We start from the raw sequence: 18638 nt of genomic DNA on the forward strand, positions 1-18638 counted from the left end.
TTTCATCCCGCAAACTACGGGATAAATGGGCAAATTGAACTGAAAGCAGTTTCAAATAAATCAGATGCAATATTTTGAAATATTATTCTTTCTATCGTCATGATTTCTGTTATTTTTCTATATCCAATTCAATTTATGGTGGCATAGTGTGCAGAGAAGATATGTGTGTAAAGAATCAGCAAATCAATATTAATTGATCATATTTTTTGGAAATTCAAAATCCACCTGAAAATATACCTGAATATTTTTTCCACAACTCAATGAAGACACTTATAGTAATTTCATGTAGCCATTCTTAAAAAAAATTAAATTGATCTGGTGATTCAAATAACTTCGTAACCCAAAGAAACGCTTCACTTTATTCGAAGAAATAATTTGAGGAAAATAGTTTTTCTAGATGGAAAACTTGTTCACCATTATCTGGGAAAGAATATACTTGCTAGTTGTAATTATTAAGTTCATCAGTATGTAACACTATTCAATATTACTGTGTAAGAGCAAAGATTTTCAAATCATAACGATGATTCCACCAAAGTCAGGCTAATGCTCAATAATTATTGATACGTTTTCAAAATCTTCACAAATGTCACAATTAATAATTTGATTTTCTGATCCTCATTTCGTGAGATACAATATTTTATTATTTTTGACATGATGGTGGTATTCATTATACGTCAGTTTAATAATTACTTCCTGAAACCCAATTTGAGATTAACATCATTTCTCCTATATTTTCGAGTTTCCATCAGCATTTTCTTTAAAAATCATCGTAATACAGAATCTTAATATACTTCAGACCCTCGGTATCCATGGCCTCCCGTCTCAATATTCATGAAAATTAAGAGATAATGCTTTCCATTCACTCCACATTGTTAAAAGTTAATCAAGATGTTTGGTTCCTTCTCTCTTTCAGGAAATTCCTTATGCAGATACCGAGTGCTAGAGAAAATGAATTTTATGAATTATATCAGGTTCAACTGAAAATTTTCAAGATTCACCCACGGAATTACCTATATTGATAAGTGAAGTTTCTATTATCGGGATAGTTATTGAGTTTTGAATTGTCAAAGTATCAAACGGTAACATTACTAAATTATTATACAGGGTGCTCCTCAATAAAGTTCTAATAGATTTCCGAACACTTTTCATTCACACTAGAACCAGAGCAGTGGCGTAGAAGAGTAAAATAAGAGTTTTTGGAAATGATACGTTCATTGCTGGTCTCAGATCTAATTCAACATTTTTCAATTTCTAATTTTCTGAGAGTTATCTGGTCTACCAAACCGAGTATGTGAAATATGTTCTTCCGAACGAATCATCAATTATAGATCGCAATGTATTTTTTGAACCTCAACACTAATTTTGTAAATCTCCATCACCCTATGTCACCAGTTGTACAATACTTGTTGGAGTATATAAATAGCAACTTTTATGTTCATTTCCTGAAAAATCCGAACCAGCAATTTCGTCCCTGATTGACTTTTTTATAAAAGTTCCCTTCCTTTTTTGAGTGAAACGTGAAATCGCTATGGGCATAACTGTTTTGTTGCGGACAATGATGAAAGCTGTCTGGGATATTTCATTCCAAACCCGTATTGAAGCTTCTTATGACTAGAGCATACAGGAATGTCTTCTCTTCATTGTTTTAAATTTCGTATGTGAACTTATAGTGTACGGAGATATGTTGTTGAGTTCTCTATCTTACTTTCATTTGGGTCAGATATGGCAAATTATCAGACACCGCATTGTTATCTGTGGATTACTTCTTTCTTACCTCCATGTAAAAAGTTGCGCTGCCCTTCAGAATCGCCTGCCTAGTCAGTATTTGCTGGCGTTTGCTACATAAAGCATCGATTCATACAGAACGGATCTTTGTTTTTTTTGCGTCTGTCCTATGTAAACAAATATTCCAACGAACCCATAAGCAACGTGAAGCCACTTCGCCGCATCGCGTCCGCGCCTCGTCAACGCTCGACATCCGTTCTGTGTGACTCGTTGTTGAAACACATGTAGCAAACCACCTGGTAAACCGCAGTATATGCTCGTCAGAACCATGTATCAATGAGTTCTTACGATTTGGAGTCGCTCATTAATATATCCATTTCTGTTATTTAAGACAGAAGCCGTTCGATTTCTAGGCGGTTCGCCTGGTGAATTTAGTATATTATTGAAAAATGTTTATTTGAGATAACTTTTCCTCGTGCTGCCTTGATTATACGTTACTCAGATTAATTGGGAATATTCATATTTGTCTACTTTTTTTATCGAATATGAATTCTGAACTCTGAAGAGACAAAAATGAGAATGTGTTCAGATAAATGGAATCGATTTTACGTCTTGTGTTTTTTTATCAAAGCGGAAATTGGCCTAGCAAACCCACCTTGATAACACCTATTTATCTGGCTTGTGAATTTTTGTTGGGCTGTACTAGAATTAGATTTTGCAATAACTAAAATATATGGTTTGCCATAACCTCCATTGAAGGTGTAACCTTATCACACACTAAGCAAGACATACGGAGGTTACACAAAAAATACGCAGTTGCATCGAAGAATGGAATTCTTGGTTAAGTGGAAGAACATTTTCGTAGTAAAACTATCGTTTGTCTGCAGAAAATGAACTTCGCCCTTTATTTTCAGAAATGTTTTTATTTTTTTTTTGCATACAATGTTAAAATCTATATGTATATTATTTGAGAATAATAAAGACCTTTATTATTATTATTATTATTAGTCGATTTTGAACCAGTGACCGATGGAGTGCATGTTCAACGACTGCGTTCTGGTTATCTATCATAACATTCCATTGCCAATTATGATGGATTATACTGTATCATGGAGAAAATAATTTGTATCTGTCAAATATCTACTTATATTTTCAGAAACCAGTAGAGAACTAAAAAGGGTAAATAAAACAAATTTTTCATCACATACAATTTGTGGCAAGTGAGTTGGAGATACATATCTTATTCATTCACAGTAAATAAATATTTTTCAAATATATTCAATTTTTATTTCAATGAAAAATATATATCATTTCCGACAAATGCCAAATTACCTCTTAATTATCAGGAGCGGTGAAAATGCAGTAAAAGGGTTTCAGAATTATTTGTGTAAATGTAAAAAAAATATCAAATATGAATGAACTAATAAGCAGAGAGCAATTGCGTTGTTGATTAAATATGATATTGTCAGTTTTTTCAACTAGTTATTCGTTAACCTAACAGTTTCAGAAAAATGAGAAGTAAAATATTCTGGGAAATTTGATGAACATGTGCACAAAATTAAAAAAAATATTCCTAATGATATTGACTAAAAAACAGCACAAAAGTGGTCACTTAAACAAAATATTGGGCTTAGCTTTGAAAGATTTACATAAAAAATTCTGCCACATAACTGAGCCTTATATTTTGAAGATGAAAAAGTTATCCCAGTATAGAATATTGGTGTTAGCGAATTTCAAAACGAAAAATTCTCATCATTAGACACATTAGACAACATTGGTTGAAATAATAGTGCAATATTGAGTGATAATAGCAAATATTCAGAACAAAATTTCAGGAAGTAGTGGAAATTACAATAATATTTCTAAATTTTTTTTCCAATTGACGCTAAACGTCAATTTTATGGACATTTATCGATCATAGAAGCGACATTTTTTATGTCCAGAAATTAAAAGTTTATTTCAATTATTTTTCCCCCTGATTCCATTCAGGCAACATTCAATGGATCATTGTTAGCACAATCGAATCCCTGCTATGATTACTTTTTCATTGAATTTTCTGAAAAAGAGTTTTCCACCCCTGGTTCTGAGTTATTCACGTCGCCGAAAAATGCTCCCAAATTGCAGTTTATTATGTAAGATTCCATTTTAATTAAATGAACTACCCCCCAGCGCAGATAAATCAGCCTCAACCCTTTTTCTTTTCACATCGGATCATGAATATTGAATTTAAAAGTTTTCCGTGTGAAAACTTCTCCGTCGGAAAGTTCGACTGCTCGCCTTTCTTTCCAACGATTTAAAGGAAATCTAGAGAAAAGCGACACGACACTAAATTGCTTTTATTAATGATATTTACTTTAGTTGGGAAAATGTTTCTTTCGCGACATGAATCGGAAAAAGGAAACCTTTCCGAGAAGGGCATTCGTCTCTGAGCATTCGTTTCTGCGGATGTATGCTTTGAGAAATTATTGTTTGAACAAGATATTCAACTGGGCAGAGGAGGGTTGTTTAGTCGAGTGTCTTCTTAGGGGATGATATTTGTTTTGCGTTATCGGATGCTCTGCGACAACGCAGAAAAAATTGGCTTCTTCAAGTTGTCTCTGGCGGATAAACTGAAATTTGATGATTAAGTTCCCTACCAGTAATTTTCAAAGATAATTTCTAAAAAAAAAAAACTTATGAACACTATATAACACAGAAGTATCTTTTTCTTTCTCAGTTTTTACAAGAGACATTCGTAATGGAAATTAAAGTAGCAGTATAAAGAAAAAAATTCTAATTCATTTTCATGAAAACATAATTTCATTCTCTCAGTGTTGACTGTCCGTTAACAAATTATAAGTTACAATCGATTTGATAGAGTCATGCCTCGACATTTCGAAATAGACGTGACATGTGACATGAAACTGCTGGCTTCTCTGTAATGGTTTTGGACTATAAATTAACTTTTTTCAATTTTCCCTCTATACGCACATATTCTACCTTCCCAATGAAAAGATTTTGATTTGATGAGCTGCAGAAAATTAAGGCTGGGATTCGAAAATTGAATGTGATTGAGTTTGACAATTTTACCCAGCTTTCACGGTTTGATTTACATCAGAATCACAATTTTCATCTCTTCATAATTCAAAGAAAAACTACCGATTGAAAAGTATAGTAATAGATTTTTTTTATTGCTGATGACAGCTCATTTCAAATCTTGGCTTACACATTTGCAATAAAATTGTTTCATCTCATCCACAATAACAAAACTTTATACCGGATAGGCTATCGAACTCCTCTAAGCGGGAGTACCATTCATATATTGCCATTTTTAACGGGAATCGAGAAAAGCGTTATCTCTTTGAAAATATCTTTCGAGAATCGGTCAACTCGGTTAGAAGTTATGAAGCTTTGAAATACCAACAATATGTTAGCTAAGTTTACAGTCGACGTGGACTAGCTCGCTGCCGGTTCATTTCTATGTATTGCTTTTTTGCCTTTGAAAATGCCTCCACCTTTTGATGTGCACAATATCGTTTACTTCGACTATATCTTGAAACCTGTCATTTGAAAAATTATGCACATATTGATGTATTGAAATATATTTTTTTCTTCATAATGTGCAGTTTTATTCTCTATATGACGGAACCGACCGATGCTCAATGAAAATCCATTATAACTCTATTTTCTATGATATCAGCAAAAGCTGTTAAATTTCCTGGAAGAAAAAAGATATCAGAAGGGACATTCCGAAAATACCATCCCAGACGTTCAACTTCTGAGCGTTTTATGAATATTTTCTCATGAATTACCCTATAGGATTGCTATTAACCCAATTACGACAATTGTGACGATTTATTACATCGTTCGAAAATAAAGGACACTTGTTCCAAAAACTCACATAAATATAGGAAACAACCATTTTCCATCGCTCATCATCGCAATTAAAGTTGGTACACCATGAAATACAACTAAGGGCATTCAAATTTACCCCATTTTAGGAAAATTTCGATTATTTTTTTAAGAGAATCCAAACAAACTCACTAAGGTGATCTCTTATTTGTGATCATTTCAGCTATGTCCAATTCTCATTACGCTATCACCAATAAAACGAAACAAAAGACACAAACTACGATTGAACGTTCTACTTTGAGGCAAAAGTCGGCCACCATAAAAAAGACAAACACAAATGGAATTCTTTATTTGAGTGGAAACGCAGCCACATTGACAGTTTAATCAAAGGCTTCGTCCGACTTGGCAATAACATATCGACCAATTTCCTCGACGATAAATCGTAAACAGAGAACGCAGACCCAACAAATGGAATGAAACTTTTCTCCAAAAAGGAAACACATAAAACTAACTAACGAAATACGAGCTTTGTTCGAAAATATGTAAATGGGACCTAGGACTCTACATTAATTTTATTTATGAACGAAATTGAGAAAGCATCAGATTGATACATCTAATTAGACATTATTTTTTAATTGTAAGTCAAAATAATCTTTCCACAGAGACAAAAATTTCACCGTGGAGCTTGAGTTGAGTGGTAGAATAGCGTAAGCTAAACTCCGCCAAGATGAAAATAAAGACCATTTATTATTATTATTATTATTATTATTATTATTTTACCGTAGTGTGCGCTGGTCAGGCTCTATCCCCCGAAGCCCGATACATTCGGGAGGGCGCGCCAGCATTATCAACCAACGACCACTCCCCACACCGTGGGGTAAGTGATCATTGGTCCGAGAATCCCTGAGCAAGCGCAGTGAGCCAAGAATGACGGCCTTTTGCATCTGTGCGGCTAAGATTTCTGCCTTAGTGCGGCAAGCCGGTATGATTTTGAGATTCGAGAGTAGAGAAGACATCATTCCACCAAGGACTCCAATAATCAGAACGACCATCTTGACAGAGTGATCTGGATAGAGTCTGCGGAGTTCGAAGAGAAAATCTCGATATTTTATCCGTTTTTCCTCCTCTTTTCTGACGATATTCGTCTCGCCAGGAGCTGAAAACTCCATGACAAATATCGTTTTGGTCTGGTGGTCGAGAAGGACTACATCAGGCTTATTAGCTTGTATGAGCCTGAGGGTGGGGAACGAATAGTTCCAATAAATTCGGCACTTCTTGTTCCTCACAACGGATTGAATATCCCCTGGAGCATAGGGCAACACGGTGTCTTGTCAATTATTATTATTATATTTCTGATCACTTTTTCTGTTCTCAACAAGCTTTGCAAACAATCTCCAAAACAAGCACCGTTCGGAAACACGAGAACTGCAATACTCTACTCGACGTGTCTACTTCATCTCCTGAGGACGCCAACTTGATTGGTGAAACGCGCGTCTGGAAGAGTGGTGCAGTTCTGATGTTCAGGAACAGTGCTTGTTTTGGTTTTATTCTACCAGTTAAACAGTTTCATGCCAGTCAATTAGAACATGTTTTCTCAACTTTGATTGCAAAAGTTTCGAAATTAGAGTCAAATGAAAGAGTAATTTGATTCTGATTTTGAAATGAAAGGTATTGAAAATCATGATGACGAAAATTTCCGAATGAAAAAGTAGTACACAATATGTTACAATACATTTTCAATTCAAATATTTGATCAGAGTTTTGAGAATTATGTAATATTTGTGAAATAATAGGCTAATCTGAAACTACACCGATCTTTATGACCTCATTATCAAGAGTGAATCATCAACTGCTGTTTCAACCGTTTCAATTGTTTTATGCTACACAAAGAGTTGTTTTTACAACTTTCATGTCGTTATTATGAAATTTAACCTCAAATTGGGAATGGTTCTGTCCAATGTTTCGTATAATGGAATATTTGAATTGTAGATATCAGAGTAGGAAAATGGAATATATAAAATATAATGTATTTTCAATTCAAAAATGCTGACAAATGTTCTGAAAGTCATAATTTTACCGTCAGGTAACTTATTGATGAATTTCATATAATGATATCAATGTTTCAATAATATTAATGATGAAAAAAATGATATGTTGTAGCAAGATGATATATATTTTTCGTTGAGTTTTCAGCTCCTGGCGAGACGAATATCATCCCACGAGAGGATGATATGAGGAAAAACTGATGAAATATCGATATTTTCTCTTCGATTTCGACAGACTCTCTGTCAAGATGGTTGTTTTGCTAATTGGAGTCCTTGGTTGAATGATGGCCCCCTCTACTCTCGAGTCTCCGGTTCTACTCCGAATGCCGGCTTGCTGCTCTAAGGCAGAAATTTTGACCGGACAAATGCAAGAAGCTGTCATTCTTACCTCACTGCGTTTGCTCAGTGCACATGATTCCCAGATTCAATGCTCATTGCTTGATAGTACTGGCGCACCTTCCCCAATGTATCGGGGATTCAAGGATTGTGCCCGACCAGCGCAACTTTAAGGGAAAATAAATAGATGAGTACAATTCCGATCGTTAACAATTTGATTTCATTTCAATAGTCACCGTTTCGGTCTATTGGGCATCACCAGTACCGGGCAGGCGGTCCTCAACTGCAGTCAAACTGTGAAAAATCAAGACTAGTACTTCATGAGAATCACTTCATAAACGCAATCGAGACATAATTGGAGGGACACCCAAGTTTGCTTGCCAAGTTTTTATGTCGGCGTTGAAGGTTTGACCAATGTTCAAAACCGACAACTATGTTAGCAGAAATTTGGGAAACCCTTTGAGAATGTCATTAGGAAACAAATCCACAGGTTTTTAGGTAATATATAAAATAAAGAAAGTTTCAATTATGTCTCGCTTGCGTTTACGGAACGAGATATAAGGGACACCTATTGGTGTGACTACCAAGTTTGCTTTCCAAGTTTTTATCGGCGTTTTTTTTCACCAATATTTAAAAATAACAAATGCCTTAGCAGAAACTCCGGGAACGCCATCGTGAAACGAATCCACATATTTCTGGAAATGATATAAAATCAAGAAGTTTTAATGCATTCAAGCTGCTGAAAAAATATTCCATGAAAATGTCAAAAATTCTAATTGTATTATCCATTCGAAATCAGAGCATAGTGAACATATAGAAAATCGTTACACATCAAGTTACTGCAGAGGCATTCTGCAATGGTATGGAATCATCTTTCAATAAAAGAGTTTTTTCTCCCTAGTATTGAAGGTGAAAAAACTAGTTTCATATTTAGGTTAAGTGATTTTGAAACTGGATGCTCTAATAAAATGTTTCGAAAAGAGCCGTAGTGTGCCTATAAATTGGAATGATACCGGCATGACATGATCATGATTGTCTGATTTTTTTACTGACTTCTTCAGATTCTTTCTTCAATATATAATACAGTGATAAAGGTACATAGAATGGAAAGTCATAATATTGTTTCACTTGAAATATGGTTAACTTGCCTCAGTAGATTTCAATTTAAAGATCAATCTGGTTATTTTCTCCTGATATATAAATATTCGACTTTATTGTCAAACGTGCGCCAAACTAACTGACTGTTATAAGGAAACAAGTATAGATAGTAGACTTTTGAATGAAGTGGAACTGCATGTTCCTCAAAACGGTATTCCGTAGCGTAAGTGAGAATCTATGAGTGCGTAGTACGCCATCTTTGCAGTGCTGAACCCCAATTCTTTATAAATCACTCTAACCGCATAACTGCCAGAGGAGACGACTTTTCTAGTAAGTTGTTTAACATGATCCACAAATGTTAAATTTTGGTCAATGAATAATTCTAGAAATTTAGTGTTATTTTTAGATTCCAGTGATCTGTCTTCAAATAACAAATAAAATCAAAGGATCCACTATCGATCTTGCTGGGGATTATCATGGAAAAAATTGAAGTGGTAATGAAAAACTGTATGAAGTTCTCCATTACAATTTTTTCCTTCAGTTTGTGGAAGGTTTGAATCCCCAGAAAGATCGATGCAAATTCTGATATCATCTACAAATAATGACATTTGTTCATGTTTTTCATTTTCTTTTTTTTACTTCGTCCACTTGCTTCGGATGTACAAAGTGATGGCGCACTTGTAATATTTCAGTGCACCAAACGTACATGATTCCTATCGAATGTTCCGTGATCTAGAAAACCTTCCTAACGACACCCTCTGTACTCTCGGGGCCGAATATTGATTGGCGCCTAGTAGTGGGTAACCGACCCACATTCTGTCATCACTTCGCCAAAGAAGGTTCGCTGCCTTTGACCCCTTTCAAGCGGTCGCATGCGAATCGCTTCCACACTGAGAGAAATTATGCGGCACGTTGAGAATCAAAGTGCTTCGTTTAATATTTTAGCGGGTTAGTTCGACACTGGTGAAATGTTGCAGACGTTGAAGAGGATTTCGAGCAGCAGTTTACGATGGTAATTTAATCTTTCAGCCTAATGGAGGAAGGGTTGTTGATGGCAGGCCATTTTGATGCTGATGCCTATGAATATCTCCAACCGCTAGTCACTCGTTATGTTTTTGTAACGCTCCATTATGCTGTGTTCATTAGAAAATGTTTTATCTCGTAGTTTCTAGTCTGTATATATCACCACATATACAGAGTAGGCAATTGAAACTATATCGCAAATGATGACTGTCAAAATCACCACAAGTATGTGGCGTTGAATTTATCTTTAAAACCCATTGCAAAATCTTCAATTTTCTAAATGCGGGTTCTCCTCTCAAATGTTTTCAATGGGACATTGAAAAGGGCTCTCGATTCCCTATCCACCTCTGCAAAAATGCAAAAATTGAATGGATTTCAATCATAAATTTACCGTATACGTTTCTTCATCTGGAATACATCAAGGCTCCCATTATACACTGTTTTGTTTTATATTTTCCTCAACGACTGAGGATCATTTTTATATGTGCATATGCAACTGGTCTGAAAACCGTTGAACACATAGATACACTTTTCAATATAATATTTGATATATTTTCCTGATTCAAAATCAATTGACATTTCATCGATGTAACTGGATCCATTATGAATAATTCCTCGAGAATCCCACATTTGTCTTGAGGAGGATGAGAAAATTTCAGAAACATCTGATTACTCTCAGAATGTTCAGTACTTTTTTAAAAAAGAAGAAAAGTTAGAGTCTTATAATGACAATCTAAACTTTTCGTTTTTTGATATCTTTTTATTGTTTCGTTTTTGAAACCTATTGTAATTTTTGCCTGCATATCAGATACATGTGAGATATGTACCCTGTGAATCATGAAATGAAACATCTACTCTCATTCATGCTGAACTATCCAATTCTGCATTGCATGTAAGTTCTTCTTCCAGTTAAACAACACTAGTTTTATCGAATACATTGATTCCTTCGACAGAGTCAACCACAGTTTGTTACTTGTAAAACGTAAAGGATGGAAATCATGAAAAGTTTGTTGAAATCGAATGCATGTTATCTTTTAGGTAAAATCCAATTATGTGAAACACGAAAGTTCCGTTTGTGAAGCAGTCAAAGTACCATCCATTAAATGCTGGATTTACGCTATACTAGTTAACAGAACAGCAACTATACTCTTGAGGATCAGATACAGAGGCACCAAGGATATCTTCAGAGGACTATGGCCACTTTAATGGATAGTCTGCTTGATGAACTCAACAGAAAAGAAGTAGATCTGCATACTTACGTAGATCATCCTGGTAAGCACCACGTCGTTTATAGTTGGTGCCAAAGGGAGCAGATGTGAAACCTTAGAAAAACTAAGATAGTCACCTTCATTATGAAGATGAATTTGTAGGATATAACTCAATTTTTCTTCAGTGGTGGATTTATTCCATTTGAAGGGAAGGAAAAATTACTATTAATTACATATAGAGCAATGACCTGGTGGAGGCTAACTTTACCGCAAACGGCTCAGGCTGAGCTTTCTGGTATATAAAGACAGGCTTGTCTGGCTATCCGTAATGCCACACCGTCGGCGACCATAGAAATCTTTTTCTAGACGTACTTTCCGTCTACATTAATCTGGTGGGAGAGGCTAGATGGGAACATTCAGAATACTGCATATTCCGAATTGCACATTCGAAGCGTGGCAGACTATTGATTGATACTGCGAGTCGGATCATTATCGGTATGACCTCCGACTCATTACTACAACCTGCCTAATTCAGTCCTAATTCCTGGAAGGAAATACTGAGTGTAGATACCTGTTGATTTACTGATGGATCAAAAATCACCTCAGGTTCTGCTGCAGACAAAGGATAGATATTTCAACTTTTCAACGAATCTATGAATCTGTGTATCATATAGAATCATACGCCACTGATTTATTTGTGTATGGAAAGATTGGCAGATTCCAGGATTAGTCCATTTCAAGACTTTTATAGATCTTCTGAAGTAAGGTATCGAACAACTGTTAGATTACACCAGTAATCATCTCTTTTCAGGTGATGAAACAGCAGAGCACATAATCTGTTTCTACCGCCCTGCGGCCAAAATATCACAAATGATGAATATTCAAAAAATAAATACTGAAACTCGAAGGAGAGTGGAACATTCATTTTAGCGAAATCATTTTGCCGATGAAGTAAAATGATGATTTATTATCATCAAAAACTCCCAGTTATAAACTTGAACTTTAGATATTCTGTTAAAACTTCTATGAAATACCTATAATTGATGTTTAGCCAGATGGTTCGGTAGCCAGCCGGTTTGACGTGGGTGCTTTGTTCACTCACTCGAATTGACTGCCGTGTTGGTAGGTGGTTCAAGCCCTAGTCTGCCACTTGCTATCGTCTAACCCGTGTTAGGAATCACACGTTAAAAGGTAAGATCTCGTTAATCCGTACCACGCACAAGTTTCGACTTCTGAGGGTTGTCGTTCGTAGGGGTGCGACAGATGGTTAACGGAAAAACAGATTTCAAACAAATTTTTGAACAGAATAATGCCGAAACTCATACATATACTCTATAGTATTAGTGGCTTAGCTTATTTACTTGTATTTGGATTGTCAAATTAGCTAATCCCTTGAATAATTAAATATGTTTCATGTTCAGAGTATATTCAAAAAATATTGCAAAATGTTCCACTTGTAATTCTTTCAAAAAGTATGCTTTTGAGTACTCTGATATGAAACCAATATGGAACCAGCATGATTTTTTCTCTGAATGAATGTTCACTTGAAAACCAAGTAATGAATCTCTTGGGGGTTTCATCTAGCACACACAACTATTTCACCGTCTCGAAGTAATTCGTTCGACGCTAAAATAACCATCCCTCCCCTTTCCTTCGTGTTTCACCCCAGAAGAGACATGTTAATCACCCGTCTCATTAGCAAGATAGAAACAAAGTTTGATAGCAGTGAACTACGTCGCTAAGTTCGGTGTATTAACGTGAATAAATGACGATCTCGCTAGCTAAGAAAGATACTAATCAGTGACGGTGCGCGGGTCACGGGGAGGACGACCCTTAGGGGGCGTGTGGGGGGAAGAAGGAGGCGGCCTAGGGGGCTCAGGAGAAGGGCCGCTACACATGGTGCAACCGAGCAACAACAACAACGGAAGCTCCGACATGGACTCGCTGGAGGACATGCTGCGGAAGGTAATATTTTTTATTATTATTACACAATTTTTCAAGTTATTATGTCTGTGCGGGATGAATATAGAAACTGAATTTTGAACTGGTTCACCGCGACCAATTGAGCTGTAATTTCACACATACTTTTGTTTCTTGTAATAATGCGTGATTGATACAGTGCCGCCATTTTTAATACATTAGGGTGAATGCCACGAAATGGCGATATATCATTACCATAAGTTACTATTTTATCAGTATTATCATAGAGTTCATCTCTATTGGTATTCACTTTCTTTACAGAAAACATTTCTAATCAACACATCTAGGATGTGAGTCGTTTCAGACTCACATCCTAGATGGAATTCTCCTAAAGATTATTTATGCAATGAGCTGCGCTTCATTCTTCATACACGTAAATTCACATTTAAAAAATATATTTTAAAAACTATCCAACTCAAAAATATCCTGCTGGGAGGAATCGTTCACACTTATATTCGTCCGTTATCAAAAATGTTGCAAAATAGATTTTCAAAAACAATAATAATAAATATGCTTTATTGTACAAAGAAAAACTCTTATTGACAAAGCTTTGGTGAACATTTTGAGAAAGAAAAAACATAGTCAAGTGCATGAAATCAGAATATAAGCTAGTAGATTGATCAAAATATATAGAGTCCTACCATAAAAATGAAAATAAAAATTTTGTATGTCACATTTTCTGAAAAACATTGGTTATATACAATATGAATTCAATGTTATACCGAAGTCCACACGCTTCTCTACCAAAGCATTGTTCTCTGAGGCTGATGTTTTCAAAATTCGCCAGGTCTTCTATCATACCACTATAATAACATAATATTTGAAGGATACCGGAAAAAAATAATCATATTGTTTTACAAAAGCATATATCAATTATTCCATGCCCATTTATTATTTGGAACCAAAATGATTCAATACAGTTTGAGAGTTAATTTGTAATATGAGTGTACTTCATTACATCAGAAAATTCTTGAATTTTCATGTTTGATCAATTACGGCAAAAAACTGGTCATTCCATCGACAAAACAAAAGATATTTCCATATTTTGATAGTTCACTCTTTTACATTACTTTATTCTTTTGTTGTTTCATATTATATTCATGTGTTACTCCCAAGTATCTTTCATACTTTCCCATAACAACTGTGTCGTATTTGATGTATTTTACTTTGTTATATTTCATTGTATTGATCTTTCATGTTCTTCCTAGTAGCATATGCAAAAACCTTCAATTCATCATTATTTTACTGAAAATTATGTCAAACTTTCATATCTGTCGACTAAATTAAAGGACTACAAACAAAGAGTAATTAATAGCAGAATTATTCCAACTGGATTTTTTTGTATGAAATGCAACACTGATAAATAGTTACAAAGTGTCTGGTATTTATCCAGAGTCATGCAACTAATTTATACTGTTGCATTGTTTTATTACCGCCTCATCTGCATAGTATGAATGCAGATGTGTTTTTGCTCCGCTCACTCGCCTTCTGCGATATGCTCTTTCTTCATCTATTTTCGTTTTTGTTAATTATCCCTCTCACTCGGTCTCGGTGCTTAATTATTGGCTTCGAATAGAGCATTATCCGATCTAGTGCCACCATAAATTTCTCAGTTAATTTAGTGAAATATTAATGGTATTCTGTTTGAAAGTAAGGTTATTTGGTGGTGGAAAATAAAAATAAAAAATGTATTAGAAAATTCAGTGGCTAACTCACATATGTTTTCCTTTTTTGTTTGTTCTGAGTTATAATTAAAATAAACGTAAAGCGAAAGTTTCTCGACGCTACTACTTGATAACATATTCCATACATACACACAGTATCATGAATTACTATGTAATCATAAAATATAAACAAATAAATAATCACATTGTTACAAAGGCATATGGTCATCCTGTGAGAAGATCAATTTAACAAAATATGAATTGATAAAAGGACAGTTCAAGCTTAGAAACATTAAACGGTATATTTCGAAACAAACAGATAATATGATATCATTATATAGAATGCGTACAAAAAATGCCAAATCGTTAACAGACTTTTCTGAAGATAGTACAATTCAAAAATGCAATCTTAATCTTCAAAGTGATTAAATTTGTGAAACAAAGCCAACGCAATGACAACCTTTCTTTATTACACGTGCCGCATAGGTTTGGGAGGCCACTTGAATTTATTTTCGTGTGTGATAATTTCAATTTTGCTAGAACTCCTAAGAACAAAAGCATAATTAAAAGTGGAATTGCTGTACATTTTTTGCACTGGACTATTGTCTATTCAACCATCTACCAAGTACTAAATTTTTTTTCTTCCCTAATATTCATATTCAATGGGTTACACTATTTTTTTTGTTGCAGCGTCGGAACCAGGCGACATATACGTGAGCCGAACCCCGCTCCCCATTTCAACATGCTTTTTCACCCCTCATTTGGTCGTTCAAATTTGAGAGGATTTTTTTTTCTAGTTTGGAATATTCTGCAATAGTTTACGGGATAGTTTTGGCTCAAATCATATTATTATGGGTAAAATTATGAACTGAACGACACTTCAATAATGAGTTTTCGTGAAAGCGAACTCAAATTTTACGAAATAGCATTCGTGAACTAGGCTATAAAACTGAGTTGAAACACGGTATAAAAAATTCATCGGTAACACTCCCTTTAGGCGGATTGGAGTTTCAGTCTTTCAGCGCTGAAAATATGGACAGTTAACGATTCGGTTGGTTTCAGCGTTGATTAATTAGTGTTAAATGTTGCTTCGGCAATGCGGTAATGCGTTGAAGGGTTGCCTAACTACATTTTCGATCGCTCTTGTTGATGTATCGGGCATTGTGATGTCTTTCTATTATATTCGGTTCTCAATAGCCTACCAACTAATCAGTTGGTTTGGGAACTATTGATTAAACGGTAAGTTGACGAAGGACATATATATTGTTTCACTGTATCTGTTCATTTGATAAACTAGAACTAAACTGAAAACAGTCCATTCTGAGATAAACTTCATACAAACGTATGTACTGAAGGTTTAGAATTTTGAAGTTTCTAAAAAATGAATTATGATAGCTTCGGTATGACCCTGAACATTTTTGTGATATGTTGTACACATTCTCTCCAAAAGAATTGTATGCTATGCATCATCAATAACATCCTCGTTCGTTACTAAGCGAATTCAATGTTTTGATTTGTAAAGATATTGGCCGATACGTGGCTCAAAACTGGCACGTAACAGCGAGCAAGAGAACATTATCAGAAATAATGTGATTTGGCATAGCGCTTATGTAGCATAAAAAAATCAACGGTCTCAATACGAAGCTTTCTAGGGTAGATTGATATCCTGATATATTTACAGATATTTTACTACAAGTCGGGTATGATACCAGCCGTGACAAAAACATTTCAAAAAAGTCATGTCTCTCTAATTTTGATATTGAAGTGCAGTATCTGCACCCTCCGTTTATCTACAGATCATAAAACCATCTACTCACTACTAATACCATATTTGTAAAAGTATTCTGCATAATTTAAATAGTATTGATTCGATTTCTCAGTGTTTCATTTTGTCACTCATTTTGTCATGCTTTAATTCAAAAACCCTGAGAATAATAATATCATAAGAAAATGAACAAAATAAAGTGGCGCCCAACGTGGGACCTTATCATACATTAAGAAACTTCGTGGTTACGTACGGCACAAATAGAATGGAACAGAATCCGATAAACAACATCCGTTTCCTCGACGGAGGTGCAATCGATAGTTTCCTTTCTCGAAGAGAGAGGAACCTCCATATCGGCGGTAAATCCCCAAAAGTCGAGCAACACCGTGGATCGTGTATGACGTATGCGTGTGTAGACGTGCGACACCCGCGGAGGTGCAATAAATAACGGCACGTTGACAATTCCGTTGAGATTCGCGTGTTATAGAACATGTCAATTGGTACAAATGTTCAAAAACGAACAGCCCCCACAATACCGCACGTTATATAAATATTGCTGGTATGAATACGAAGTAGATCGACACGTTCTACTGCGGCTCTCGGAACGAGAAGTATTGGATTATTATGTGAGTTGGACCGAAGTGAAGGTCTGGCCGTTTTTGGTATTTTCAAAAGCATATGTTTTTTTAATAACAACTCATGTAATCTATTTATTTTTAATCCTATCGATGTCCCAAAGCTATTTCTCGGGGTTTTTGGCAGTGGTCTATAGGTTTTCATGTCTAGCTCTTCTCTACTACTGCGGTATGCATTATCGAAGGCGATGAAATAACGGTCGAAGAGCTTGAGTTGTTCTCAACGCAGAAACAACAATATACCGGCAGTCCATCAAGTTCGGTGGTGGCGAACTTGTTCATGGAGAATTTAAAACAACGGACCTCAGACCAATCGATTGTGAAACTGCATTATGTTGATGACATGTTCGTAGAATGACAATATGATGAAGAGACACTAAACGTTTTTCTATTATACCTGAACTCTATCAATCCAAAAATATAATTCACAATGGAATGAGAAACCCAAAGGACTATAGCTTTCATGGATGTTCTTGTGAACAGACGTGAGGATGGGACATTGGGTCATAGAGTGTACAGGAAACCAACACACACAGACAAGTACCTGAATTAAAACTCTAACCACCAGCCACGAGAAAAGAGAGGGGCGATTGAAACGTTGTTTGAGAGAGCCCATGCATCTGTGAACCTGAGAGTCTCCCTGAGTACTCAGTCATCTAAAAATTCCTTCAAATGGAATGAATTCAGCGAAGTTGAATCCGAGCAGGCTATACGAACCGGATTGGGAGAATTCCATAGAAACGACGTGGAACCAATATTTAGGCCAACGAAACCTATCGAAGACAGTCTGAAGTCACCTAAGAACCCCAGAGGGCCTTTAGCAATACCCGTGGTATACCGGATACCTTGTAGCTTCGGGTCGATTTACATTGGAACCACATTTCTTTGTATGAAGATGGAGATGTAGAAAGCCAAAACCTTTCTCTCCCAAAAAAAATATACCCCTTTCAATTCAAACGAAATTCATATAGATCGGATTGAATCAAATGAATGTCGTTAGGTACTAAAATCGATGACATAAGTAGATTTAACCCATTCGTGGCATGAGGTCGTATTCTTATGAATTAATTGAGTGTTTCATATTGTAATGTTATCCAGATTGTTGCTGAAGAAGCAATAAGACAAGTGTCTTATTCCGAAATATCGGATGTTCGCCTTTAAGGATGGCAGTGTAACTGAAATTTTACTTCTTCCATATACTATATTGTGTAGCCATTCTGTGAATGCGCTCCGATTCAATTCCATAACGAATGTTTGGAGTACAACCCGAATAGAAAACATATTTCAACGTTCATATAAAACTATTTGTTTCGAAAGTACCTATATTT

At 35.4% G+C, this 18638-nt stretch overlaps 1 protein-coding gene across 10 annotated transcripts in view; it reads left to right on the plus strand.

The window, feature by feature from the left end:
* The window catches only part of LOC111510402 (uncharacterized protein CG43867), a 746925-nt gene that overhangs the window by 611944 nt on the left and 116343 nt on the right, over nucleotides 1–18638 (plus strand). Inside the window, exon 1 of one of the 10 annotated variants that reach the window (XM_074169816.1) lies at nucleotides 13145–13231. The exons of the other annotated variants lie outside the window; for them this stretch is intronic. Coding sequence (XP_074025917.1) covers nucleotides 13163–13231 — 69 coding nt within the window. The 5' untranslated portion in view covers nucleotides 13145–13162. Of the gene's footprint in view, nucleotides 1–13144; nucleotides 13232–18638 lie in introns of those variants that run through there. 10 annotated transcript variants of the gene reach the window in all.

The sequence above is a fragment of the Leptinotarsa decemlineata genome, unplaced genomic scaffold (assembly GCF_025532065.1).
Source record: "Leptinotarsa decemlineata unplaced genomic scaffold, Ldec_3_MD MMD2_P_RNA_scaffold_6, whole genome shotgun sequence".
Lineage (NCBI taxonomy): Eukaryota > Metazoa > Arthropoda > Insecta > Coleoptera > Chrysomelidae > Leptinotarsa > Leptinotarsa decemlineata.